The sequence below is a fragment of the Megalobrama amblycephala genome, linkage group LG19 (genome assembly GCF_018812025.1).
Source record: "Megalobrama amblycephala isolate DHTTF-2021 linkage group LG19, ASM1881202v1, whole genome shotgun sequence".
In the NCBI taxonomy this organism is placed as follows: domain Eukaryota; kingdom Metazoa; phylum Chordata; class Actinopteri; order Cypriniformes; family Xenocyprididae; genus Megalobrama; species Megalobrama amblycephala.
Window position 1 is genome coordinate 7,917,552 of NC_063062.1, and position 27,396 is coordinate 7,944,947.

At 37.3% G+C, this 27,396-nt stretch overlaps 1 protein-coding gene across 1 annotated transcript in view; it reads right to left on the reverse strand.

Moving 5' to 3' along the window:
• Positions 1 to 27,396, reverse strand: part of srgap1a (SLIT-ROBO Rho GTPase activating protein 1a) — a 132,131-nt gene that overhangs the window by 3,465 nt on the left and 101,270 nt on the right. The window contains 8 exon segments of the mRNA XM_048168700.1: positions 5,547 to 5,810; positions 5,812 to 5,923; positions 12,329 to 12,466; positions 14,631 to 14,811; positions 22,339 to 22,418; positions 26,043 to 26,155; positions 26,157 to 26,268; positions 26,741 to 26,846. Of these exon segments, the coding sequence (XP_048024657.1) occupies positions 5,547 to 5,810; positions 5,812 to 5,923; positions 12,329 to 12,466; positions 14,631 to 14,811; positions 22,339 to 22,418; positions 26,043 to 26,155; positions 26,157 to 26,268; positions 26,741 to 26,846 (1,106 nt within the window).

The following is a 27,396-nucleotide window of genomic DNA, read 5'->3' on the forward strand; positions in this document are numbered from 1 at the left end:
TTTTATGGGGAAATAGCTAATCATTTAATTAATGGACAGTCTGTTTGCCAATCTTCAGAATGTTTTACACTAAACAATACTTTCGTTGGGAACTATATGTAGATTTTAGCTTGATAAAAATGTATTTTATTAAGAGAAGGCAGACTAGGGAACGTTGCGACTAGGGCTGGGCGATATATCGCATGCGATTGTCACGCGCATTTCGTCAGTAAAGCCGGTTCCCTGATTACCGCTAAATCATCATCACCTGCTTTCAAATGGAGCGGCATTTAATAGACAGAGCCGTAGATCACTGACAAGCTACGCAATATCGCGTTCATTATCGAAGGCGATTAATCTACAATAATGAACGCGATATTGCATAGCTTATCAGTGAACTACAGCTCTGTCTATTAAATGCCGCTCCATTTGAAAGCAGGTGATGGCGATTTAGCGGTAACCAGGGAACCGGCTTTACTGACAAAATGCGCGTGACAATCGCATGCGATATATCGCCCAGCCCTAGTTGCGACTGACGTCACTGCCATTACACGATAGGCTGAGAGGTGGCACACTTGATTAAGTTAGCCATTATGCTTTCTCCAATAGAGTACCTCAGGGATGACGCATTTTTGTAGGCAAAACCCGGAAGCGAGTTAGCATTTTAGGGCTTCTGGTTCCATCGCTCCGAAGTCAAATGGGTTTTTTGAATGGGTTTTTGCTAAATCGCCTGAAATAAGGTCTGTGGTTAACAAAGCCTCTAAATATTTTCACGTTTTGATCTATGACATAAAACACACCAGTTATAACCTGCTTGTGATTTTTTAAACCTTTACTGTGTCTTAAAAACGGCGGTTGCTAACAAAGTGCTAAAACGGACTACTTCCTTTGGCGGGGACTTTAGACGTCATCATGACAAATAGGACATTTGGACAGTATTGCTCATGAAAAAGTGGATTCATACACAGCGCAGATCATAATCAGAGAGCATGTTTTTAAATAGAGTTGTTTTTTAAATGCAGTTTGAGGACGCTTGGTGGTGACGACGTTGATCCGCGACCATGGTGTGCTGTAGTCCGTTTATAGCCTACTGTTAGCTTTTTATATCTGACGACTTTATTTAGGCTTCAAAATGTATAAATGTTGTGTCAACTTGTAAAGATTATCTTGATAGACAAAACGTGTAAGTGTCATAACCCTTTGTTAAACACAGAGCTTATTTTCTGCGATTTTCCAAAAGTCTATGGGAAAAATGAATAGGCTTTCGATCGAGGGAACCCATGCGCCGCTAACTTCCGGGTTGGCCTACAAAAACACGTCATCCCTGAGGTACTCTATGGTAAGAGATACTGACCCTCTTTTCTCCCTATTATATACAATCTCTAAGTATATTACATCCTTGGATTCGGTCTTAAAGGGAGAGTAGCCAAATTAAATAACTGTCATTAATGTTAATAAAACAATAACAATATATATATGTATGTATTTTTTTATTTTTTTTATACAACAGTTCTTTCTGGTTCTCGAATCTGATTGGCTGATAACAGCACTCCTACCTTTTTACCATTTGTATCACTCCGCTAGAAGCGACCGTCATGGTGGCCAAGCAAATCCAAATTTTAAGAGTTTTTTTAAGCGAGAATGTAGTCGTTTAGACGAATCACAGCCGTGCTGATATACAGCCATATCCAGTGTTGGGGTAGTTACTCAAAAAAATGTAATTAGTTATTAGTTACTAGTTACTTCTGTAAATTGTAATGAGATTACTTTACTAGTTACTGGATTTGAAAAGTAACTTCACTACTTATTACTTTACTTTACTTTTTCTTAATTTACCATGTGATACATGGACAAACATCATAGCCCTATCATCACTTAACCTTTCTGCATAGAGTTTATTGTATAAATATTGAACATATGAAAGAACAATAACCCAGTCTGCACAAAGAAATATGTCTCACCGTAAAATCCAGAAACAACAGGATAAAGAAGGCTATGGTGGGGTCATTTTAAAATGGTGTCAACACACACGTGCGACTCTCGTTCAGCCCACTTTGAATTGAGCAGACGCGTTCAGTTCTGTAAAACTAAATGGTCACATGCAAAATAAAGAAATAAAAATATTAAGTTTTGTTGCCAAATTTAGATTTTTTTAAATTTGATTATTATTTAGTCTATTTGTTTGATTTGTAATTATTTAATTATAATTTAATTAATTGCTTGTCATCAACTTGCAGTTCCCTCGTGAACCCCAGTTTGGGAAACCCTGTTTTTTTAGAACATTATTTTACATTCATTCCTTGGCGACGCGTCATGCAGCCAAGCTACAGGTATCGCGTTTATTTTGTTTTTTCTTTTTTATTTAAAATATTCACAAACTTGTTAACTAGGCTATATCATGAATTATATGATATTTTCCGATTGTCATATATGTGGAAGTGAATGTGTTTTGTTTAAACACCTTTATAATGACCATGTTAGTTGATAAAACAGAGGATCTGTCGGATTTACATTACATAAATTCATCAATTTTTAATAAGAGAGTCAACTTTAAAGGATTATCGCAGCTTCCATATGAGTGTATGGAATCAGCATTTAACAAACTATAAATGTCTTTTTTTATGTATAGCCTAGTCCTCATTCAAACGTCTGAAACCTCAAATATGTGGTTGAAAACTTAGTTGTGAAATATGAAAAGCACAGAGCGCGTCAATCTCTGGCTCAGCGCCAGCAGCGGGAAAGCAGGTTTGAATTTAGCGTATTGAACGTTCTCATCACACCGTTATGCTGAAACCTGCCGAAACCCTGTCTCCGTCTCCATCTCCATTTCCCGCTCCAGCAGCTACGTCAAATCGATCTCCATGGCAACGGCACACATACAGGCACACGCATGCACGCACCACTTAAACAGAGAGAACTTTACACACAGGCAAACACGGCTTGGGTAACGCAGGAAAGCGCGTTCCTATAGTCTAGTAAAGTAGTGTAGTTACCAATATTATTAGTGTAATGCGTTACTTTACTTCGTTACCCAAAAAAGTAATATCGTTACTGTAATCCGTTACTTTGTAACTCGTTACCCCCAACACTGGCCATATCGCACGGCTACTCGTGTGATATTGCTCATATATCTTGAAATAAAATTTCTCATATCATGGTCATATTGTCCACTCGTCCCATATTCCACCATGAGAGATCTGGTCACCCTAGGTTGTGTTTACATTGGTTCACAGTTTTATGTTATAAAAATTTGTTCTGTAATATTTGTTTAGCTCTTTTTGAAAGACTTTTTTGAAAGGTTAAAAAAGGCAGGGTTTTTTTATGACTTTGGTAATTATGCCCTTTGAAGGTTATTGGACATTGTGAAATTTGTGCTTTAAGTTTGTGACAAGCACATAAAAATTGTTACTTTTTTCATTAGAGTAATAATAAAGAAGCTGACCTACATTCATTAGTCTCACTGTGTTGTACTTGGAAAACTGCCACATCACCAAAAAAAAAAATAAAAGAAATTAATAAATGTATAGGTATCGGTATGTACCAGAAAAAAATATCGGTACTCGTACTCTGTCCTTAAAAAATGGTATCGGTGCATCCCTAATGATAAACATCAGACAAATGCAATACATGCAGACAACATGATGCATCACGTCTAGTGAGATAAAATAAAATGTACTTACAATATGTGTTCATGAAATGGTCAGATTGTTAGTATTAAACAAATCTGATGTACAAGTGAAACAATACATAAGACAAGTATTAAGGAGACACTGTAAAGGTTGTGAGACCCATGGGGACACTACTTAGTGTGTGACATCAAGGTTTTTTTAGACTAGATAAAACCATCTTTGTTATAGAACTGTTTCAAATATGAAAATAGGCTTTATTGATGAAACGCAAGCAGATTGAATGTGTAAAGTGTTTGGTAAAGCCATTCTCACTTAAAATCAGCAGCTTCAACAAGGGGGCCTCAGAAGACTTCCAAGGGTTTCAAATGAGACAAAATCCCCAAGTTTCACAGACAAGGCTTAAGCCTAGTCCCAGAGTAAAATGCTTGTCTGAGCTGTTTTAACTGAAAGCAACTTGTACTGACATATCTTAAAATATGTCTAAGATACTTAAATTTCCTAACTGAACTAAGGCATAATCCTGGCTTAATCTAAGCCATATCTGTGAAACCAGGCCAATGAGTTTTAAAATAAATCAACTTATTTTTAATTTTTCCTTCACCTGATTACTATATCTAAAATAAAATATTTTTAAAAATTAGAAAAAAATAATAAAATAAAATATAAACTGAATATAAATATTTTTTTTTTTCTAATTGATCTCTGAAATATTTTATTGGGTAGAAATTGCTCTTTGTGTGCAAAAATATTTAAAAAGTCTTTATTTAGTAATCACAAATGACTGGAAAAGTCATGTAAATTCACTAGGGCCTCAGAAAACATAATCTTTGATAAGTATTTAAAATAATGATAAAAATTGTAATAAAATAATATAAAGTCACAGACATTTCTATAATTAATATAAATTTCTAAATCATTTTATTGGGTAGAAATTGATCTTTGTGAGCATACCGTTTGATAAACATACAGTTTATCAGACATCACAATTGGTGAATTGTGGTAAGTTATTTTAATCTACTGACACTCCAAGTTTCTGTAAATAAAGTTTAATAACAAACAGGGAAATATATTAGCCTAGATGTTCAGCAGCCTCCAATGGGCCTGTTTACACCTGGTATTAAAATGCGTTTTGGTCAATCGGATCACAAGTGGATGAGGGAGCCACATTCCCATTCACACCTGGTGTTTCAATCTGTCTCTCTTTAATCACTTTCGTCAAGATTTCTTCGAAGGGAGGGTCTATGGGTGGGTAAATGTATGGGTTTTTTCGGTCTAATAGCCGAAATAAGCACACCAAATTTACATGTGAACATGACCAGAAACTAAAGAAAAACAAACTGAGAGCAGGATCTTTCTACTGCTCTGATAGCTGCAAGACCACACCGAATGAGTGCGTGTTAGAAAGCAGGAATGGTCTTCAAACCAAACTTGGATCTTCAGCTGACAAATTTTAAATCCCGTTTGGCTAGCGCACTTTCCATAATGTTTACTCATTAGGTCTATATGAGGTCTTTTGTGGCTGTTCGAAGGCATTTGACCACATGAGTGTATACACTATGAAAGCAATCCGGTCGAGTGCGTTTTTGACAAGCTCTGGAAGTGGACAAGCTCAAAACGTTTTACACCCCGTTTACACCTGTATTTAGCGTCGTCCACTTGTGATCTGATCGACCAAAAATGCATGTTCATACCAGGTGTAAACAGGGCCAAAAATATTGAGAAGCATTGGCTCACAGCACATTTAAATTGGATTTTGAGTGATTTACAAAGATATTTTCTCTGCTTGTGCTTCATAAATGAGGCCCAGTGTGTGAGTGTGTGATTGTGTGTTGCAGATATGCATTAGTCATTAGTAACAGGAGGCAGTAACTGACTATGTTACAGGGCTGGGCCTGCTGCGCATGGTGTGAGGGGCGTCGTCGCTCGCCTCCCGCTGACCTGTGCGATGCTCTCTGGATCCAAGCTCTTGCCGTGAGGCTCGGAGAAGCTCGTGTACTGGCCTGAAGACGTGGACCTGCGGATGGGAGGGCTCTCCATCTTTTTCAAGGACTCATGCCGATTGATGTTGGTCAGGCTGCCGTGGCCAGTCCGTCTGCGTCTCTCGGGGCTGTCCATGGGCATGTGTCCTCTTCCTCTCAGCAGATCTCGTGGACTGTAGTGGCCCATCACCGGGGATCCCAAATCTGGAGTGCCGTGACTACCTGTGGCTGCTATGGTTACCGTGGTGGCCCTGAGAGGGGTGGACCATGCAGTGGGCGTCAGTGGGGCGAGCTGGGGGCCTACGGGTCGGAGGGTCACTTCTCTTCCTGTGCCTGCTATAACAAAGCAGAAAATAAGATAACATTAAAGTGTGCAATGAATCCATTTCTATAACCTGCCAAAACAAACAGTTTTTGTAAGAGGTTTGGAGAACTTTTAGCTTAAAGGATTAGTTCACTTACGCTTACATCATGCGTGACCTTTCCAACATGATTATGTAATGCGTGGCGCATCACAGAGCTAGTGCAAAATGAGCATTTGTGGTTATGTAAATTTCACTAGACAAGACCCTTTACTTCCTTGGCTGGGATTGTGTAGTGAAAAATCCTGGAATATTTTCCTCAAAAACCTTAATTTCTTTTCGACTGAAGAAAGAAAGAAAGACATAAACATCTTGGATGACATGGGGGTGAATAAATTATCAGGAAATTTACATTCTGAAGTGAACTAATCCTTTAAAGGGGACCTACTCTGCCCTTTTTAAAAGTCTTCAAATTGTTTTTGGGGTTTCCAGACAGGTGTTCATTCTTGAATGTTCAAAAAACACATTTTTCCACATATTTTATATTATTGCAGCGCCTCTCTTCCCTGTCTGTCTGTAACGCTCGGTTTAGTTCCTGTCATTATGAATGCGTGCTTTGGAAAAGCACAGTGTGTTTTGATCGGTTCGACTGGAAAACTGTGTTGTGATTGGTCAACCGCTTTGAGCGTGTTTCAGAAATGTCACGCCCCTTACCGATAACAGCGAGTTTTAAAGGTGCCCTAGAATTAAAAATTGAATTTACCTTGGCATAGTTAAATAACAAGAGTTCAGTACATGGAAATGACATACAGTGAGTCTCAAACTCCATTGTTTCCTCCTTCTTATATAAATCTCATTTGTTTAAAAGACCTCCGGAAGAACAGGCGAACTCTCAACATAACACCGACTGTTATGTAACAGTCGGGATCATTAATATGTACGCCCCCAATATTTGCATATGCCAGCTCATTGTTCAAGGCATTAGACAAGGGCAGCCAGTATTAACATCTGGATGTGCACTGCTGAATCATCAGACTAGGTACGCAAGCAAGAACAATAGCGAAAAATGGCAGATGGAGCGATAATAACTGACATGATCCATGATAACATGATATTTTTAGTGATATTTTTAAATTGTCTTTCTAAATGTTTCGTTAGCATGTTGCTAATGTGCTGTTAAATGTGGTTAAAGTTACCATTGTTTCTTACTGTATTCACGGAGACAAGAGCTGTCGCTATTTTCATTATTAAACACTTGCAGTCTGTATAATGCATAAACACAACTTCATTCTTTATAAATCTCTCCAACAGTGTAGCATTAGCCGTTAGCCACGGAGCACAGCCTCAAACTCATTCAGAATCAAATGTAAACATCCAAATAAATACTATACTCAGATTAATCCGATGTATGCATGCAGCATGCATGATGAACACTTTGTAAAGATCCATTTTAAGGGTTATATTAGCTGTGTGAACTTTATTTATGCAATGACAGAATCAAGAGCTCGGAAGGGGGCGGAGAGCGCGAGCAATTAAAGGGGCCGCAGCCAGAATCGGCCGCATTTCTAATTATGCCCCAAAATAGGCAGTTAAAAAAATTTATTAAAAAAAAATCTATGGGGTATTTTGAGCTGAAACTTCACAGACACATTCAGGGGACACCTTAGACTTATATTACATCTTGTAAAAAAATGTTCGATGGCACCTTTAACACACTCCTAACTCAACTCAACCATGCTTTGCCCCTTTTTTGTGTATGCCTTGGGTGGGAATTATTTAAATGAAGAATACTGTGACGTGTTTGTTCCCAGAAGAAAACTCAAGACTACAATCGAGGCATTTCAGGGAGTTCAGACACAGAGCTTACTGCAGGGTTTTTTCCAGTCTTTGTCCCGCCAAAGATTTTTTTGAAAATTTAATGTGACAATACCTGCCTTTCTGCAGTACCAATTCATTGCACAGCATAGACTGCTTTATTGATTATAACGGGAGTTTTCGCAAGAGTGCAGCTTTGTGTACCTTGTGTCGAACTTAAGTAATTGACAGCTTCAGTGATTATAATGGCAGCAATCTTTGCTCACTTTCGGTATATAATATATATTATTTAAATGCGCGACTGAGCCCGATTGAAAGTGTTAACCATTGTTAATCTGATACTGTACTGAATATCAAATGATCTGTGCACTGAATCTTGGAGTGTAAATGCAAAATAATAAACCTGCCACTTTTTCTATGTTGTGTGTAATGTGTTACTTTGTTACTTTTCAAATCAGTCACTCAGTGACTTTTTACATAAAGATTAACAGATTTTTTAAATAGAAAATTGTACTAAGCCCTTTGATTTATGATCTGTCATAAAAGTTCCCTTCTGCCACCACCAAAGACCATTTTTTGACCCAGGAAAACCCTGTACTGATATAAAGAATAACTCCCTTTGAAGTGGATTTGTACTTTGTAACTTTGCAGACCTTTTTCAGGCTCAAACAGCTCACACTCAAACTTGAAAATGTAAAAAAGCATTACAGGACCCCTTTAATGTTTAGTAGTGGACATGGTTTCAACACTAGTCATCACGTGCTGCATTTGGCAACATCAAGTGTTCGCTAACCTTCAACGCTCATGCATAATTAGCATCGGTTTCAGAGGCATCTCCAGAGTATCTGTGGTAAGACTTACTCTGCATATTCATGACAAGAGGCCTGGCAGGAAACAGCTTAGCACGAGTCATAATGATGCATGATGTCTGTGGGTCTCACAGTATTAACTAAAAGCGCCTCTCAGAGAAGATGCCTGATGTCAGGATTAAATTATGGGAACCACAGGAAGTTTGTAAAATTAAAATATCAATATCATCAGTTGTGCCTCTAATAAACTTTTTTCAAATGTTAATATTCGTATTTGTCAAGGAGACAATTTCTGTCAGTGAAAAGAAAGTAAGCAAAGAATATAATTAATGTAATATTTCATTTCCAATCAGGCTGTAATTATGTTGAAGCTGTTGTGACGTGTGAAAATATTAGTTAATTGTGCTTATTTAGAGAACATAATATGTAAGCAATAAAATTAGCCTTAAGGAAGGATGTTTCACTTTTTTAGAAAGACTAAAAAATTGAAAACACAAAGATGTGGTTAGACATGGAAGATGCAGTGGAAAGCAGAGTTATCATTATAACTAAAACCATTACAAAATTGTTTTGGTAACTGAAATAAAGCTAAAATAAATAAATATATAAATAAATGAAAATATTAAAAAATACTATTATAGCATACAAATAATACTAAAATAACTGTGTACGGAAGAGGATTAGGGCCAAGCAATAATAAAAAAATAAAACCATCTCGAGATTAAAGTTGTTAAATTTCAAGAAAAAAGTCGAGATAAAATGTTGAGAATAAACTCATTAAATTACGAGAAAAAACTTGTTAAATTTCGAGAAAAAAGTCGAGATAAAATGTTGAGAATAAAGTCATTAAATTACGAGAAAAAAGTCGCTAGATTATGAGAACAAATTCGTTAAATTATGAGAAAAAAAGTCGTTAAATTTTGAGAAAAAAAAGTCGAGATAAAATGTTGAGAAAGTCATTAAATTACGAGAAAAAAGTCATTAAATTATGAGAACAAATTCGTTAAATTATGAGAACAAATTTGTTAAATTTCGAGAAAAAAGTCGAGATAAAATGTTGAGAATAAAGTCATTAAATTACGAGAAAAAAGTCGCTAGATTATGAGAACAAATTCGTTAAATTATGAGAAAAAAAGTCGTTAAATTTCGAGAAAAAAGTCGAGATAAAATGTTGAGAATAAAGTCATTAAATTACGAGAAAAAAGTCATTAAATTACGAGAACAAATTCGTTAAATTATGAGAACAAATTTGTTAAATTATGAGAAAAAAAGTCGTTAAATTTCGAGAAAAAGTCGAGATAAAATGTTGAAAATAAAGTCATTAAATTACGAGAAAAAAATTGGTAAATTATGAGAACAAATTCGTTAAATTATGAGAAAAAAAGTTGTTAAATTTCGAGAAAAAAAGTCGAGATAAAATGTTGAGAATAAAGTAATTAAATTACGAGAAAAAAGTCATTAAATTATGAGAACAAATTTACGAATTTGTTCTCGTAATTTAACGACTTTTTTCTCGTAATTTAATGACTTTATTCTCAACATTTTATCTCAACCTTTTTCTCGAAATTTAACGAGTTTTTTCTCGTAATTTAATGAGTTTATTCTCAACATTTTATTTTGACTTTTTCCTCGAAATTTAACGAGTTTTTTCTCGAAATTTAACAACTTTAATCTCGAGATGGTTTTATTTTTTTATTATTGCTTGGCCCTAATCCTCTTCTGTAGAAATGACAGCTGTTCATGACAGTTTAGGGGGAAAAAGGACGGTTGTCTTTTAATGCACGTATATCCACTAGTAAGTTTGAAAAGTGTATATTTATGTAGAAAGTGTGAAAAACACCCATAAATTATTTCAATTAGTAAGATTGAGTATTTCTAGCACAAGTGTTCAGCCATGAGTTGCCTCTTAACTTGTAACTTAATGAGCTCTCGTAATGCTCATATAATCATTTTGACAGTCCGTGATAGATGGTAATCAGTAGAGATGCTAATCTGTGAGTTCATAAATTAAGTAACTGTGCAGCTTATAATGACCATATTAAGAAGAACTGAAGTGAATTTGTATGCTATTTTATCTAAAGCGTCAGTAGAGGTATTTGTCCAGCAGAGAGCGACCTGCACTACACTAAAACAAGGAGCGACTCAATGGTGCACTGCTGCATGAAATCAAAGAGTATCCAAAGACAGTCAAGCCATGAAAACACAGAAATGAACTGAGGATTTTTATGGAGAGCCATCTAACACTGCATTAGAATGACTACAAATTATTCAAATTCATATTGAATGTCATTTAACACTTAAGTATCAGCGTCATTTCATTTCTACAGCGCAGATGTCAGCTGCATGGGTCCGTTATCACATTACAGTACACTAACATTCACTGCTTATCCAGATTTCTGGCAAACTGAATGTAAACAAGTACCGAGTTCATGTGTTTGAGCGCCCGCCTCCTCTGCTAGGAATAGTGCTGACATATCAAAAAGAGTATTTGTCTTTGGAGATCAACACTTTATAATTTGATTGCCATAATGTCATTGGGTTTACAGTTGCAGAGGAAGACGTCCTCATCCGCGAGGAAGTATGTTTGATAAATGCTCTTGTGGAAGGAGGAGAACATCTAAATAAAGATAAATGCACTGAAAGATTTAAGAGGCAGGAAACCTAGCTGCATGACACAGAGGGATAGAGTGAATGAAAGGGGGAGAGAGCAAATTAATACAAGACAAGTCAACAATAAAAATAACTTCAGTTCCAGGTATTTCTTACTTTGTTCTTGTTACTTTTTCCATGATTAAGTGCTATAATCGAGTCCCTGGTGCATCTACAAACCCAGAAAACGTGAAAAAGGACAACCCAGTAACTTTGTTTAGGCAAGCCTTTCTCTGCAAGCATGTAGAAAAATGAGCCACTCAGATTTCACTCCCCTTGTGACATAGGAAGGGGATCTTGCTATAATATTACCGCCCCTTAATCTGCACATTTCCACCCACGGCGCCGTCTACAGCCAAGGCAAAAGTTTGAGCAAAGCATGCTAACTGTTCTGTCGTTGGCTGCACAGAGGAGCACAGAACACTATTTAGAGTCTCGTTAGTTGACCCTGGCAAGCTCGATTGCTAAAAAAGGAGCATTTCTGTCCTAGCGATATTTTGGAAAAAATATTAGACCATTCACTGCATTTGATAGCAATCATAAACGTTAGCCTGGTGTGTATGGCTCTGTTTGGCAAGATTAACATGATGGCACATGTTAGTCGATGAGTTGAATCAACTCCACAGCAACTACATAAATTTATCCACTAATCATTCCAGAAAGGTCCAGCTGCCTTCTATAAGTTTTATCTTCTTCCTGAGTCTCTCCATCAGTGTCCGACTCCAGTTTGAATAATGTAAGGCTGAACACAGTTACTGAAAATAGTCATTTTGGCTGTGTAAGATTCTCCAGCTTTGTTGTTGTTGAGCAAACGAAGCGCAAGCTGTTAAATCTCCGCCCTCTTTTGGAAAGCGGGCAGGGAGCAGCAGCTCATTTGCATTTAAAGGGACACACACAAAAACAGCATGTTTTTGCTCACACCCAAATAGGGGCATATTTGACAAGCTATAATAAATGATCTGTGGGGTATTTTTAACTGAAACTTCACAGATACATTCTGGGGACACCAGAGACTTATATTACATCTTGTGAAAAGGGGCATAATAGATCTCCTTTAAAGAGTATTTAATTGATTAAAGTTGTGTCTTTTAATTGCCTGCTGTCTTTTATTCAATACACTCAATGTCTTGAAGCAAGGGAATTCTGTAAAGTTTTTGTTCACTCACCTGCTGATGTAGGCATCAGGTAGTCTGCTGTCCGTTGGAGATCCAATGTCTCTACTGGAGCATTTCTCCTCTCCTCCGTGTCCACTGCTGGCCTCGCTGTCTGCTTTCTGACTGAGTGTGTCAGAGAATGTGTCATCCCTGTCAAAACCAGTACACAAGCAGTCACAAGCTTAGTTTAATATTCAAACTATTTCACATCAGACAGCAAAATGAGCTCCAAATACCACCAAATCACATTTCAAAATCGACAAATATTTGAGCCAAGGTGACCACCCACATCACTGAGCTCGTCCCAAAGAGCTCTGCACTCAATATTCCCCAATACACTTAATGTAGGCCAGCAAAAAATGCAATTGTAATTTTTCTAATAAAAAAAACCCCACAAATAGCAGCTAGAGGTTTGCTGTTCTTGTTTGTAGAGCTGCACAATTTAGCCCAACATATTGTGATTATATATCAAGAGTATAAAATAAAAAGACTATAAAATAATAATAATGATTATTATTATTAGTAGTAGTATTATATGCATTTACTGTTAACTCAGACACATAAAAGATGTGATAAAAGATTTCACTCTGTAAAAGAACATAGTGCCGCATTTTGCATATATTTATTTCAGTAATTGCAGCCTTTGTGATTTAAAAATCGCACTAAGACATATCACAATTTGGTTATATTTCGACTAATTGTGCAGCCCTAATTGAACATGACACTTAAAGTTCAAACCTTTTCGGTTTCTTCTTCGTTTGTCAATAACAAATGTTTCAGCAACATTTGAATCAATCAAGGACATTTTTTTCTGCTTCAATCTCAAATATGATAACGATTTGCTTTCAATATTTCTTCTGATAACAATGCTTCATTGCAATCTTGTAACATTGCCCTTCTTCAACGCTTTCATGTGAAGGTCAAGCGATACGTGATTCTTGTGTTGAGTGTTGCGTTAAAGCCTTGACACGAGGCATGTAAAGCTCTAAAAGTCCCGTGTAAAATCACAGCTGTTGATACGGCTTATTGGACAGTACATTAGGTCACATGTGCATGTTTTTGAGCACCAAACAGACATTTCTATAAGCTGAGATGTGAATACTCTCCATTGTACGTGTGCCACTGTGCTGACAGAGGACATCCTGTGTGTATGAGCTGCCCAACTGACATCCTTACACTCTCTTGGTCTTTTATTGGACTAAGGGACTGACGCTGCTGGTACAGGGCCTCGTAAACTCTCTCTACGCCAGGCTGTAAATTCTCTTAGTGCCACGAGCCAAGAACACACATCAACAGAGGGTCATGATGTGAATTATTGATACACACACAGTCGGCTGGTATGGGCTCTGTTGCTGGCGTCACTCGGTACTGTGCCTGATCCATTAGATTTGCCCCCTTTATGAGCCATAATCTGTTCAACAAGGCGCCAATGGTTGCCCAGGCGGAACAAGTTGTCATGACAATAAAGGGATTTAGCAGAGGAAGATGGTCCAAAGCAGAGTGCTGCAACTAAACTCAGATGTGGCTCATTTATGTTCCAAATCTAACGAGGTGCCTACCTGGACAGCATTTTACGCATCACAGGTAGTCACTAAGAAGGCACTACGTCACTAAGTAGGCAGCTGCCTTCTAAGTCTGTCTCCCCTATGCCTACTTCCCTATTACACAATATGCAAAAGCAGTATGCCAAAATATACAGTATTTAAATGGCAGATACATTACAGTATGTCCAGACTATATCATTTTTTTACTGGTTGAGAAGGAAGTTCTTCATCAAATGCAGTACCTACTCAAATTGTAGGTTGTGTATCTCAAGGAGAAGGTAATCCCAGAATGCATTGCAACATACTCAGTGAAAAAAAAATTGTGGACAAATCAAAAATATTATTCAAATATTACTCAAACTATAGGGCTGGGGAAAATAGCATTCATTCTGGCATTCAATATGGAATGTTTGATGCATTAAAAATAATTAATGATTGTACATTGACACTTATATATGTAAATATATTTATTATTACAAATGTTTACATGATTATATGTTATTAATCATTAATATTAGGGCTGTCAATCGATTAAAAATTTCGTTGATTTTATCCTATGTACGAAGAGTCGCAAAATGCATTTCATGACATAATTTATGTGTATGGTTGTGTGTGTGATCTATAAAATTGGAATCTAAATTTTGAATTATTGATTAAAATTATACTTATCTAATGCAGAAAGGACTGAGTAGACTACTACTATCCCTGATATATGGATCATTACAGACAGTGGAGTTGTTTTATCACTGTAGAACAGTAGAGATACTCACATATCCTGCACAACAATGTACTGGTGAGGCACTAGACCATCTATGCCATTGTGTCTGCCTTCCCACCAGTCATCTGACGCTCTCTGGTACAGCAGCAGAGACGCACCCTTCTTAAAGGACAGCTCCCGCGCAGAGCGCCCCACATAATCAAATTTTGCGATGGCTTCAATGGGCTCCCCTTCTGTAGAGGAAAAAAGACACAGCATGGTTAATTCATTTAAGTTAGGAGAGAGGAAATAGATGTCAGTGACTTCATCAGCAGCAGATTTCCATTGGAGAATTTCCAATCATAACTTCTGTGTGATCAATTAGCTCTTCCGCATGGGCGGCATCACCCATTTCTACACTTTTGACATATGCTACATGAAACGCCTAAAGGGAAATAATATGGATCCAGTTGGTGCTATTTACATTACTAAGTCGAATGAAAACAGTACGCCTGTTCGTTAACATGTGAATGAGAGCATTTGAATGCATCAGCGTTATAGGGTTTCTGAATAGTTGATGCACATGCCTTTGCTGGCGTGACTCCCTTTACGTAAGAGACACAGTGGGCTTCAATGCATGCGAAGTAGCTGCAGTTTTGGCAGAACGGGCTGTTCTCATCCTCAGGACAATCACTATCACAATGCCTGCCAACTAAGTGCAACAACTTTTACAAAACATCACTGAGGTGCAGTGATGGTAATACCATGGTGCTTGAGCAAGGTAAAAGAGATCATGCTAAATTATGAATTAAGTCACAGTTTAAGTTGAACGAGTTATAAAAAAAATATTGCTTTATATATATATATATTTTTTTTTTTTTTTTTTTTTTTTTTTAATAAATAATACATTTAAACAGTTAATAAAATAATATGTAATCATATTTATCTATAAATATTTAATAATGATAATAAAAATGTTTAATAAAAAAATATAAAAAATTAATTTAAACAATTTTTCCTTAATATTTCTCTTAAGCAAAATTACCAATCAGCATCCAAGTGCTGTGCATTTTATAACAGGGGCATATTCTTCGTACCTCGCTTAATACATCTGAGATGATTTGACAGATGCCAGATCTTATAATCGTGATAACTGAACTCTGGCTAATTTGGTTCTTCAAATGAATTTGCAGATTGGATTAAAATATCTGGATTAAGTTGTCTAAGATTACTGCGTGTTCTCGTGTTCCATGAAAAGGGCAGATATCGATACACGAAACCACGATCAGCAATGCAGCGATTGGCTGGAGTCAAGACGGCAACGTAATGACATCATAGAATGAGAAAAGACACCTGACTAAAAACTTGACGAATTTCTAGACATTTATAAGGAAACAGCCAAGCGAATAAATGACAGAAGAACAACATAAATGGTATAATAGATAAATGAAATGTGCACTATTTTTTTTTTACATGATTACCCAATTATTTAGGCTATATTCACAATTTCTAGAATTTGTACAAGCAATTTTTTATTTCAATGGTGTAATTAGCAATTAATTTACCTTTGAAGCATATTTGACAGCATTAATTAAAGTTTCTTAAGGGTCCATATCAAGTTTTCTGCATCTCCTGCGCTTCATCAAGCCACTCCCATAATATCTGTCGCGGTTCAAATGCACAAATGCATGTACGGCATAGACATCTGTACAGCATGTGTGTAAGACTCCAATAAAAATTATTACGTAATTATTCCCTCACGAATGAATCTCTCAAAGAGTAAAACTGTCGGTGTCTATATTATGACACTACACGGCATTATAGTATTATTTGCAAATTTATTTTTAAATCATATTGTCCCTGGTTTACATCAGGGTAGGCCTACTCTTGTGGGAAAGTAGCAGTGGCTGGGACAGACTTTAAGCATCACCTCTGCTTAAAAAGATGCAATCTAATCCTGTTTACATGAAATAAGCCTGCTCCCGAGCAGGTTTGAGCTTACGGACCTGTTGCTATGACAGCAAGTCCAGGATGAGCGTCGAAGAACTGAACAATCCAAGATCATGCCAAATCGCCATCAGTCAAATCCAGCTAAGTGAGTTAGCGACGTACGAAGAATATGCCCCAGGATATAAAATGTGATACTGAATGAAGTTAGTCCAAAATAACTATGGTTTTCCATCATAGTATTACCATGTCCATAAATCTCTGGTAACACCATGGTACTATTTTTGTGAAAACAGAAGTCTCATTTAAAAGTTTAAAGTAACAAAATCAACTTGTATTTTATGTAATTAAATGCATATTGTGAATATTTGTTCAGTCTTATTAAAGGGATAGTTCACCCAAAAATGAAAATTTGATGTTTATCTGCTTACCCCCAGGGCATCCAAAATGTAGGTTACTTTTATTCTTCAGTAGAACACAAATGATGATTTTTAACTCCAACCGCTGCCGTCTGTCAGTCAAATAATGGGAATGAATGGGAACTTGAATCAATAAGAGTCGAAAAACCTTGCATAGACAAATTCAAATTAAACCCTGCGGCTCGTGACGACACATTGGTGTCCTAAGACACGAAACGATCGGTTTGTGCGAGAAACCGAACAGTATTTATATCATTTTTTTACCTCTAAAACACCACTATGTCCAACTGCGTTCAGCATTCGCTTAGTGAGGTCTGATCGCGCTCTGACAGCGGCAGTGATGTCTAGCACTCATTGAAGTATATGCGCAAGACATCACTTCCGTTGTCATCAATGTGTCGTCACGAGCTGCAGGGTTTAATTTGGACTTGTCTATGCAAGGTTTTTCGACTCTTATTGATCCAAGTTCTCATTCACTCCCATTATTTGGCTGACAGACAGCAACGGTTGGAGTTAAAAATCATCATTTGTGTTCTACTGAAGAATAAAAGTAACCTACATCTTGGATGTGCTGGGGGTAAGCAGATAAACATCAAATTTTCATTTTTGGGTGAACTTTCCCTTTAATTCTTTAAGATCTGTACTGCATTTTGCATCAAAGTCAAGTATCAAAACGGTCAAAATTGTTGGTAAAAATGTAATAACATTTGCTAGTATTCCAAAAATCCTTTGGTGAGAGGCACAGCATTACCACAAAATAACAAATGTAAAACATTAACAAATCAGACAAAAGAGAATACACATTTAATCTTACATATGGAAGACAGTGAAAGCAATATAAAAACGAGAGGCACAAGCTCAAAGAGGAAATGCCTTTTCATTCTCAACAGTCTGGAAATGACAACGAGTCAATGAGACGTGACGGACGTGAGTTGACTGTCTGAATTAATAGGGCTGCTCTGAGAGCAGGCACCTTGTTAATAAAGAGGATGGGGTGGAGATCAATATGGCCATCAACTGTCCACACGTCCCTGTCTCTCCTCCATCTCTGCCTGACAGATGCTGTCATTCATCAAGTGTCCTTGCGAAAGCCTGTTCATGTATCATAGTGCTGCAAGGACAGTGTTTGTGAAGATGGGCGACAGACAAAGCAAGTCAAAAAGCAGAAAGTTACCTAGATTAAGTGTGGTTTTTTTCCAAGAAACGGTCAAAGAAAGAAAGCAAATCCATATTTTCATTATGTTTACTTGTGTCCAAAACCTCGCTCACTAAATTACACAAAGGCACTTTGGAACTTTTAATTAATCGTGGCAGTCTGTATTAAAGAAGCTGTAACTCTTTTGGTATGGTACTATTTTTGTTCGCAGACATTGTTCCTGCAGCCGCTTGCTCTACCGTAGTTCATTGCACATTGTACCATATGGGCTTGTTTTTGCCCCCAGAGGAGAGCTAACAACCCATGCTAGGTTTTCTGGCTTAACATACACTGCTCTAGCAGTAACTTACACACCAGCACCCGCGGCTGCAAGCAGACCCAGGAGGAATAAAGGCTGACAGAGTAGAAAACTGTGTTTGCAAGCTGCATTTCCTGTTTTTTAATGTTTTTAATGGAGACATGCTTGCAGACTGCACGGGTACTGCCATTTAGTAGAGAAAATTAGCTCTTTGCAACTTTGTCAGGGGCCAGTTAAGAAATGTTTTGTCTTGTAACAAAGACCAAATGTTTTTAACACAGTTTAAATGGTTTTCTACTCAAAGACTGGCATTTTAACAAAGCTTTGTTTTGAAACAGAAACAGCCTAATTATAGTCAACATGAAATGGCGTTCACTACTCATTTTATTACATTTTACTGAATTTTCAGCATCATTACTCCAGTGTCACATGATCCTTCAGAAATCATTTTAATATGCTGATTTGGTGCTCAAGAACCATTTCTCATTATCAATGTTGAAAACAGTTATGCTACATAATATTTTTGTGGAAAACGTGATACAGGGTTCTTTGTTACACTTTATTTCAATGGTCCACTTTAGACATTCTACTAACTGAAAGCTACTTATAGATCTACTAGTAGACTGTTGGGTTGGGTGTTAGGGTTCAGGTTAGTAGAATAAGTTGACATGTAGTTGTAAAATTACTTATAGTCAGTAGAACGTCTGTTGGGGGAGCATCAAAATAAAGAGTAAGCAGATATTAAGCAGACAGTCTACTAATACTGTAATGACTGGTAGATAACATGCAGTTGCAAAGTTACTTATAGTTAGCAGAATGTCTAAAGTGGACCATCGAAATAAAACTGTCAACAATTTTTTTTATTATTAAGAAAATAGAGTGATTTTTTAATTAATGTTGACTTTTAGATACATCAGATATATCACACAAACCAACATTTCCAAAACACCTAATCTTCTCATTCAACGCTGGTTTCTCGCAGATGCTGAGATTTGTCTTTTTCCTCCCAAGAGTACATTATGTCTGCTTATTCCAGTTCACTTGAATGAATAAATGGCTCTAAAGGCATAGCAGGGGTCCCATCACTTGGTAAAGTGGTTTTCCAGACAGGCCCTGAGACCAGACAATCCCCTTCAGATGCAATGATTGAGGACAGATGCTGCACTGGTCACAGGTTTGAGCGGGCTGATATAGTTATACTCCAACAGTCATTGGTTCCTCAGGACGGTCTCTATAATAACGCCAGCTAATAAATTCCCCCAAAAAAGGCTTTTTTGAGAGAAGATTTACAAGGATAATATAACCTGAAATCTCTTATTATGAAACAAGACAAAACACACAAGCAACCCATAATTGAGATTGGACATAATTAATGTTCGTAGAGCAAAAAAAGGAGAATTCCTTTACTGGGAAGAACCTCCTCAATACATTCATCAGAAAAACATTTGGAGCAAAACCATGGAAGCTGAGAGCAATTTTACAGTCTTCAGGTCAGTTATGATTTGGCCTGACATTGATATCCGACATCTGCGTTAGTTAATGGAAACCCTGACATACGTGAAGTATCAGGTTTCTCAGTTAAATGTGACAGATTCATGAAATTTAAACAGACAGTAAGATGGGAAGAGTCAAAACTCATCTTCATCATGCAGATGCACATGTCTGGATGTCCAATAGTGGTTTACGAATATAAATAAACTTGTGAGTAATATCCTTCAATAAATTCAATTCAAAAAGAATTGAACACTAGAAGTTCTGGGTTCTGTTTATACTCTGGTGGATATGAGATCTGTCTGTTCAGCTCTGTTTAGAAATTGGCGACATGACGTCAGAGTTGGACACGAGTCTCATTTCCTATAAACACTTGTCAAGTGATGCAGGTTATACTTAACAAAAATGTGAGTGCCGCTTAAGCATGCAGAACTTGTGACGGTTTTGTAGATGGTTGTCAAGGCATTTCTATTCTGAGTGGTTTCTAGTATGCAGTTACTAGGGGTTTCTCCTGCAGTGTAAGTCTTTTCATCACAAATCTTAAGTCTAAACGCTTACAAAAGAAGAATAACTTTTCTCAACAAGCTCCAAGATTTAAAGTATCTTTCATGTTTGTAGTACAAAGTGTAAGGGGCAAATTATGCGTCTTAGTTTAATACTTAATACTTATGGTCAGGGGTTTGTTTAAATCTCTAACCTTAAGAATGAACAATAATATTCTTGCCTTATCCAAATAATTAATTCCCACTTGAGCAATTACAGGGAGTCTCTATTCCCATTTGTTTTTATGTTCCAAAAAAAGGTAGACTTTAAAGCAAATATCTAACAAAATTAATGTGCTTTTGGCATTTCTGATACAGTCCTACCATTTATCCGACTCAGCTTTAGGCCGTGACACACCAAGCCAACGTCAAAGGACTAGCGGCGACAAAACCCAACTGTGTTGTCGCCTCTGCGTCTCGGCCAAAAAGCTGCGCTTGAACACTCCGAAAGGACTACAACTTTCAACACTTTGGCTTTTATTCTTGTGCACTGACTCATTCACAAAACTGAACAGCCAATCAGGGGTGTGTTTCCCAAAGCCAACTATGGAACTAAGTTCCGTCGTTACCAATAGAGTTCAATGTAACTTGCGCCCAAAGTTGGCTAATGATGCTTTTGGTAAACCCACCCTAGAGTGATCTTTCTCGCCGACGGCCCTGATGCCGATTCAACGTGCTAATTCGGGCAAACTCACTCCGACGTGTGGAACACTCCACAAAAACAAGCCTGATAGACATTCATCGATGGCCGACCTTCGTCTTGGTGTGTCAAGGCCCTTAGAAACTCACTCTTAAACAATAGAATAAAACGTGGCTTTTGTCTGTCATAGAAATCTTAGATATGGAAAAAGCACACTTCCCTCTTCTCTTATAAAATAAAGCACAAGAAAACAGGCATTGTTCAAGTACAGACAGAGAGAGACAGGAAATGTGTCTATTTTCAGTGAGGTAAAATACAGGTCAACAGTAACATTTTCCTTTCGGTTCTTTTGAATTACTGGAGAGAAGATGAAAACAAACCACTTGATTTAGTTTTCACAGTCTGAAACTTGCAGTTTATTTCTCAGATTACACATGGGAATTGATCATGTGTCATCAATGGGCCAAGCATCTGGTTTCAGTTGAGCTATGGGAACTTCTCGAGAACCTTTTCCATAATAAAACTACATGCAACTATATGAAGAACTCAAATTTATGGCAGATTTGCATGTATTTTTAATGTAAATAGCCCTAAAGTCATTATAGACTGGTCTATGTTGCCCTGCAGTATTGGAAAGCATTTACCATGCTTGATTAAAACCCCCTTCTTTGTTTACGGATGCTTCTCCCTTCCCAAAGGATTAGAAAACAAAAAGAAGGACCAAATAGTTGGACGTAGTTCTCCACTCTCTAACAATCATTTAATTCAGAGCTGTGAAAAGTGATTACCCTAAGGTCAGTGCACACAGGGATTAACCCTTGACTGGCCATGTCAGAAAATGTCATGTGAAGTAAAATCAATCCAGAGGCTCGATGGACATTGGCTGAAGCCAATCTGAGACAATGGGAATAATGACAAGCACCCGACTGGACAGGAAAAGATTACCTAAACTTGTTCTTATGACCTCAAAGTGCTTTCTCAAGGCCAATTCACACTGCACAGACAAACGCCAACAAACACCAACAAACACGTTGGCCGTTGGATTTAGAATTTTATGAAAAATAACTGTCATGTTTACACTGCCCCAACAGAACATGTAAGCAAACCCTGACCAACGCCAACAGACGCCGACAGGGGCAACACACTGATCCAACAAAACCCTTACAAATGTTTGTTGCCATTTGTATGTGTGGTGTGAATCGGCCTTTAATGTATAACCAACATACACTGGCATGGGATGTCATACTGTACATACCACTACAGGGTGTGGTAAACAAAATAAACATACCATCCTCACTGGTGTGGGTCTCCATTCCTCCATCTTGATCAACCTCCTCAAGAGCTCCATGTTCACTGTATGGACTCTCACTGCGGAAAAGAGAGGAAATAAATCAAGATAAATAATTATTTAGCCAAATAATATAGGTTTATACATTTTTTGAAGACTTCAAGGGATAGTTCACCCAAAAATGAAAATTTGATGTTTATCTGCTTACCCCCAGCGCATCCAAGATGTAGGTGACTTTGTTTCTTCAGTAGAACACAAATGATGATTTTTAACTCCAACCGCTGCCGTCTGTCAGTCAAATAATAGGAGTGAATGGGAACTTCTACTATAAGAGTAAATAAAACTTGCTTAGACAAATCCAAATTAAACCCTGCGGCTCGTGACGACACATTGATGTCTTAAGACACGACACGATTGGTTTGTGTGATAAACCGAACAGTATTTATATCATTTTTTACCTCTAATACACCACTATGTCCAACTGCGTTCAGCACTCGGTTAGTGAGGTCTGATCGCGCTCTGACAACGGCAGTGATGTCTCGCGCATATACTTCAATGAGTGCTAGACATCACTGCCGCTGTCAGAGCGCGATCAGACCTTACTAACGAGTGCTGAAAGCAGTTGGACATAGTGGTGTATTAGAGTTACAAAATGATATAAATACTGTTCAGTTTCTCACACAAACCGACCGTTTCGTGTCTTAGGACATCAATGTGTCGTCACGAGCCGCAGGGTTTAATTTGGACTTGTCTATGCAAGTTTTATTTACTCTTATAGTAGAAGTTCCCATTCACTAGCATTATTTGACTGACAGACGGCAGCGATTTGAGTTAAAAATCATCATTTGTGTTCTACTGAAGAAACACAGTCACCTACATCTTGGATGCGCTGGGGGTAAGGAGAAAAACATAAAATTTTTGGGTGAACTATCCCTTTAATAGATCATGGCATTTACATCTGTAAACCTAAATATTTAAGGACCGAATAACTACATTTCAGTAAAAGTCAGCCAACTTTTGATCTAAATACTTGAAATTAATTTTGCAGACACAAACATTGCTATGCCTATGTATAAATCTTAAAAAAAAAAAAAAAAAAAAAAAGAAAAAGTGTGAATAAAATATATTTATACCATGGTCTGTCTGAATACTTGATTTTGATAGGCTGAAAAGTGTGCATTAAAACCATTCATACCATGGTCTGTCTGAATACTCAATTCTGATTGGCTAGAAGGTGTTCAATGCACAGGTAGTTCCATGTCAGTTTAATCACAGTTCTATATTAATGCACTGTTTTCCTTGAAGCAAATACGTCACTCAGAGATCACGCTGCGCACACACAGAAACATTTTGGAGCACAGAATCTTATCAATGCTGCCCCGTGACTATTATTAACAAAATAGCTTCACTACGTATGTACTTAATGGCTACATTATATTTCTCAGCAACAAGGGGGTGACATCACTGGTTTTGAAGTAATTAAACTCACAGCTTCACTGTTACGCTGAACAGACACAGGTAATTCACAATCGCATTTCTCATCTCTCTCTTGATAATGAATTCAAATAAATGCTATAATTCATTCATTCAAATAAGTGTATCTCACACACAACTACTTTATCTCTGTGTCTGATTTAAAGTGGACAGAATGCAAGATCTAACGAGCCGTAACTGACGAAAATAACAGTCATTTTTCCCTTCCAGTCAAATAGTGCACTGCAAACATCAATGACAGCTTTAACTTGTCAATGCAGGGAAACGACCATGGTATAAGCGGCATAATCCACGGCTAGCTGTGCATTAAATTATTTTAATGTGGTCAGAATGCTATAACTAATGAGCCATAACTGATGAAAATAACCATCATTTTCCCCCTTCCACACAAATATTGCACTGCAAACATCAATGACAGCTTTAACTTGTCAATGCTGGGAAATGACCTTAGTAAAAGCGGCATAATCCATGGCTAGCTGCGCATTAAATGCTTTAAAGGATCATGTGACACTGAAGAATGGAGAAATGATGCTGAAAATTCAGCTTTTGCCACAGGAATACATTACATTTTATGTATGTACAGTATGTATTTCCTTACATAAGTAAATGCATGCACAGGGAAACATAGAGTTAAGCCACAGGCAGAGTAAAACTCAGCATCAAGCAAAAAGTACAGAGGCTGTCATTAGTATTCAGGAGGAGTTGGGCAGGGTGATTGGGATTCTGTCAGTGGCACAGCATGGTTACTGAGACTGGCAGTAATGCCCTTCACATCCTTGCAGATTACCTCTGACACACAGTAAAGCCATTTCAAACAGAGCCTTGCCACTCCCACATGCCACACTACCAAAGGGGAAAATACGAGAACCGGCTTCGGCGAGTTTAAGAAGGGTGGATGTAATGATTTGAAATGCTCAAGTACAGATTCTTGCAGTGGCAGGTGTTTTGCTTCAGTTTGTAGGGTGAAGACTTGTGGGAGTTGGGCCGCTCTCTTTGAGACAACAAAATCACTAGCCAACACATACACACAGCTGTGGAGTTGGCGGAAAATGTCTCTTTCCTCTTCTCATCCATGCGTATTTCGGAGAGAAATGAGCGTTGGTTTGGCCGGCGATCTTTCCTTACCTTGATGGTGGCAATTATCAAGATGGTTTCAGTCTGTTTCACCTAGTTGAAGATCTCCAAACCCTTAGGACTCTAAAAAATGTCCTACATCAACTAAAGAGTTCGCTATCTGCACGTCATCATTTCAAATAATTATCCACACCGAATCCAAACAAAGCTCAGATGCAGCTGGTCCCGTGACTCTCTAGATCCAGGCACACATACCTGTGATATTAAGTGTGTTTTAAATACAAACTTTTGGCCTAGGGGCGGGTATATCCTCACATTTTATAACACAAATTTCAGCTATTTTACAGTTTCGAAGAAAATAACCATCACACAATTCACACTGAAAAAAAGTTTCTTTAAAAGGAATAATTCACCCCCCAAAATTGATTGGAATTCACCTTCATGTCATTCCAAACTTCTACACAGAAAATAATGTTTTGAAAAATGTTTTCTGCAATACAATCAAAGTAAATGGTGTCTAAACGACACTCAAAAAAGCCATTTTACAAAATATCTTCTTTTGTGGTCCATAAAGGTTTGGAATGATATGAGAGTTACAGTGTTGTTAAAACTAAAACTAAACAAAAAATGAAAACTAAAATTATAAATACAAAATATCAATAAATACTACAATAAAATATAAATAATACTAAAAAAAACACTTGAGAGTGAGTTAATAATGACAGAATTTTCATTACGGGGTGACTATCCCTTTAAATTATGCATTCTGGACCTTCTTCCAAATCTTTTGTAAGGATTTATACTTCTTTCCTGGATCAACTAGACCTGATCTTCAAAACAAAGCCGTCCCACCCTAAAACTGTGTTAAGAAAATAAGTGACTCACTACAGCACTGACTAATAATTTCTTTAAAGTTAAACAAAATATTTTTTTGGATGTCTGGATACCACCACTAATACAGTACAGAAAAATACAATAGTCCAAATGCTGACTTGAACAAGCTCAGACGAATCTCATCTCTCAGGTTGAGCAACCCCTACACATCTAACACTTCCTTCAGCTACCGAGACGCAATTACCCAGACAGCTATTAATAAATAATTAAAAACAACATCACCATCTCATCCTACCACTCACCAATAATCTCCGCCAGCCATACACTTCTCATAAAGGGGGCCGTCAAGCTCCTTTGAATCAGGAAAGATGGTCTCGTGGTGGATGATGATGGTTTTGATGACCTCATTGACATGGAGCCTGGCAGGAGACCTGGTCCTGAGTTTCTGGAGTGGGCATGAGGGTGGGGCCAAAGCAGATGGCCAGATTATAGGGGTCCATCATGTTTTCATCACTGTACTGGGACAAGCTGCAGGAAATATGAACAAGCTATTAGGCAACCTGGTTAAAGGCTCTTAATCATAGAGTTAAGTTTGAGTCTGGTCTGAGATTTTTAGTTGCACTTTATTTTCACAGTACGTGTACTTACATGCATCTTTCTGTGCACTTACCTAAGGAAATACTGAGTAATACTGAGTAATACAAGGTAACTACATGGTTTAAGGTTAGGTTTAGGTGTAGATTCAGGGTTTGTACCTAGTTATTACCCAGTTATTATCATTTCTGTAATAAGTACATAGTATGTACATGGGGAACAGGACTGTAAAATAAAGTGCTACCAGATTTTCTTCATGTTACGGATCTAGGAATGATTTTGGATCTAAAAGTGATTGTCATTTACAATCAAGTAGCATATTATATCATCAGCACTTCAGATGTTATTTCAGATGTTATATGCATGTTTAAAGCTTTCTGTGTGTTTGTGAGACATTCAGACTTACTGGTTGAGGAAGGCAAACAGATATCGCATGACCACGAGCACTGATCTGGGTACAGTCAGAAGGATCTTTCGAATATACAGCGCTCTCTCATACAGATTGTCTATTCCTACAAGAGGAAGAGAGAGAATAAGAGTAAAAACCAAAGAAATCAAGCAGAAATCAAAAGAGCAACAAAATTATATTAAATTAGTATAATTATATATAATTTTTAAAAGAAAAGAAAATCTAATATAACCTGGCTTCAGAAAGAGAAATTTGAAAAATAAAACACACCACCTATGATGTGTAAACAAACCTTAAGTCTACACTTGTTAACATTTCCTTCACATAGAAGCAATTGCACAGACAGTTATCAATAAATATTTAAAAACATCATCTCATCCCAAACCCCACCAATAGTTTTTCTCTCTCTCTCCATATATATATATACACTCAGAGCCTACGGATTTAATTATTACACACCTCATTAGGCTGAACACGACACATGAGAATTGCATAGATTCGCAAAGATTGCATAGACGGCATTCACGTTTGTGCATTTAGAGAAAGCGTAGGAGTCCTGGACACATGCTTGTCCTGCCATGACATTCAGAAATTATTATTCAGGGTCGCCGTTGTCATCCACGCCACTTAGCAGCCTTGAGTATCTAATGACA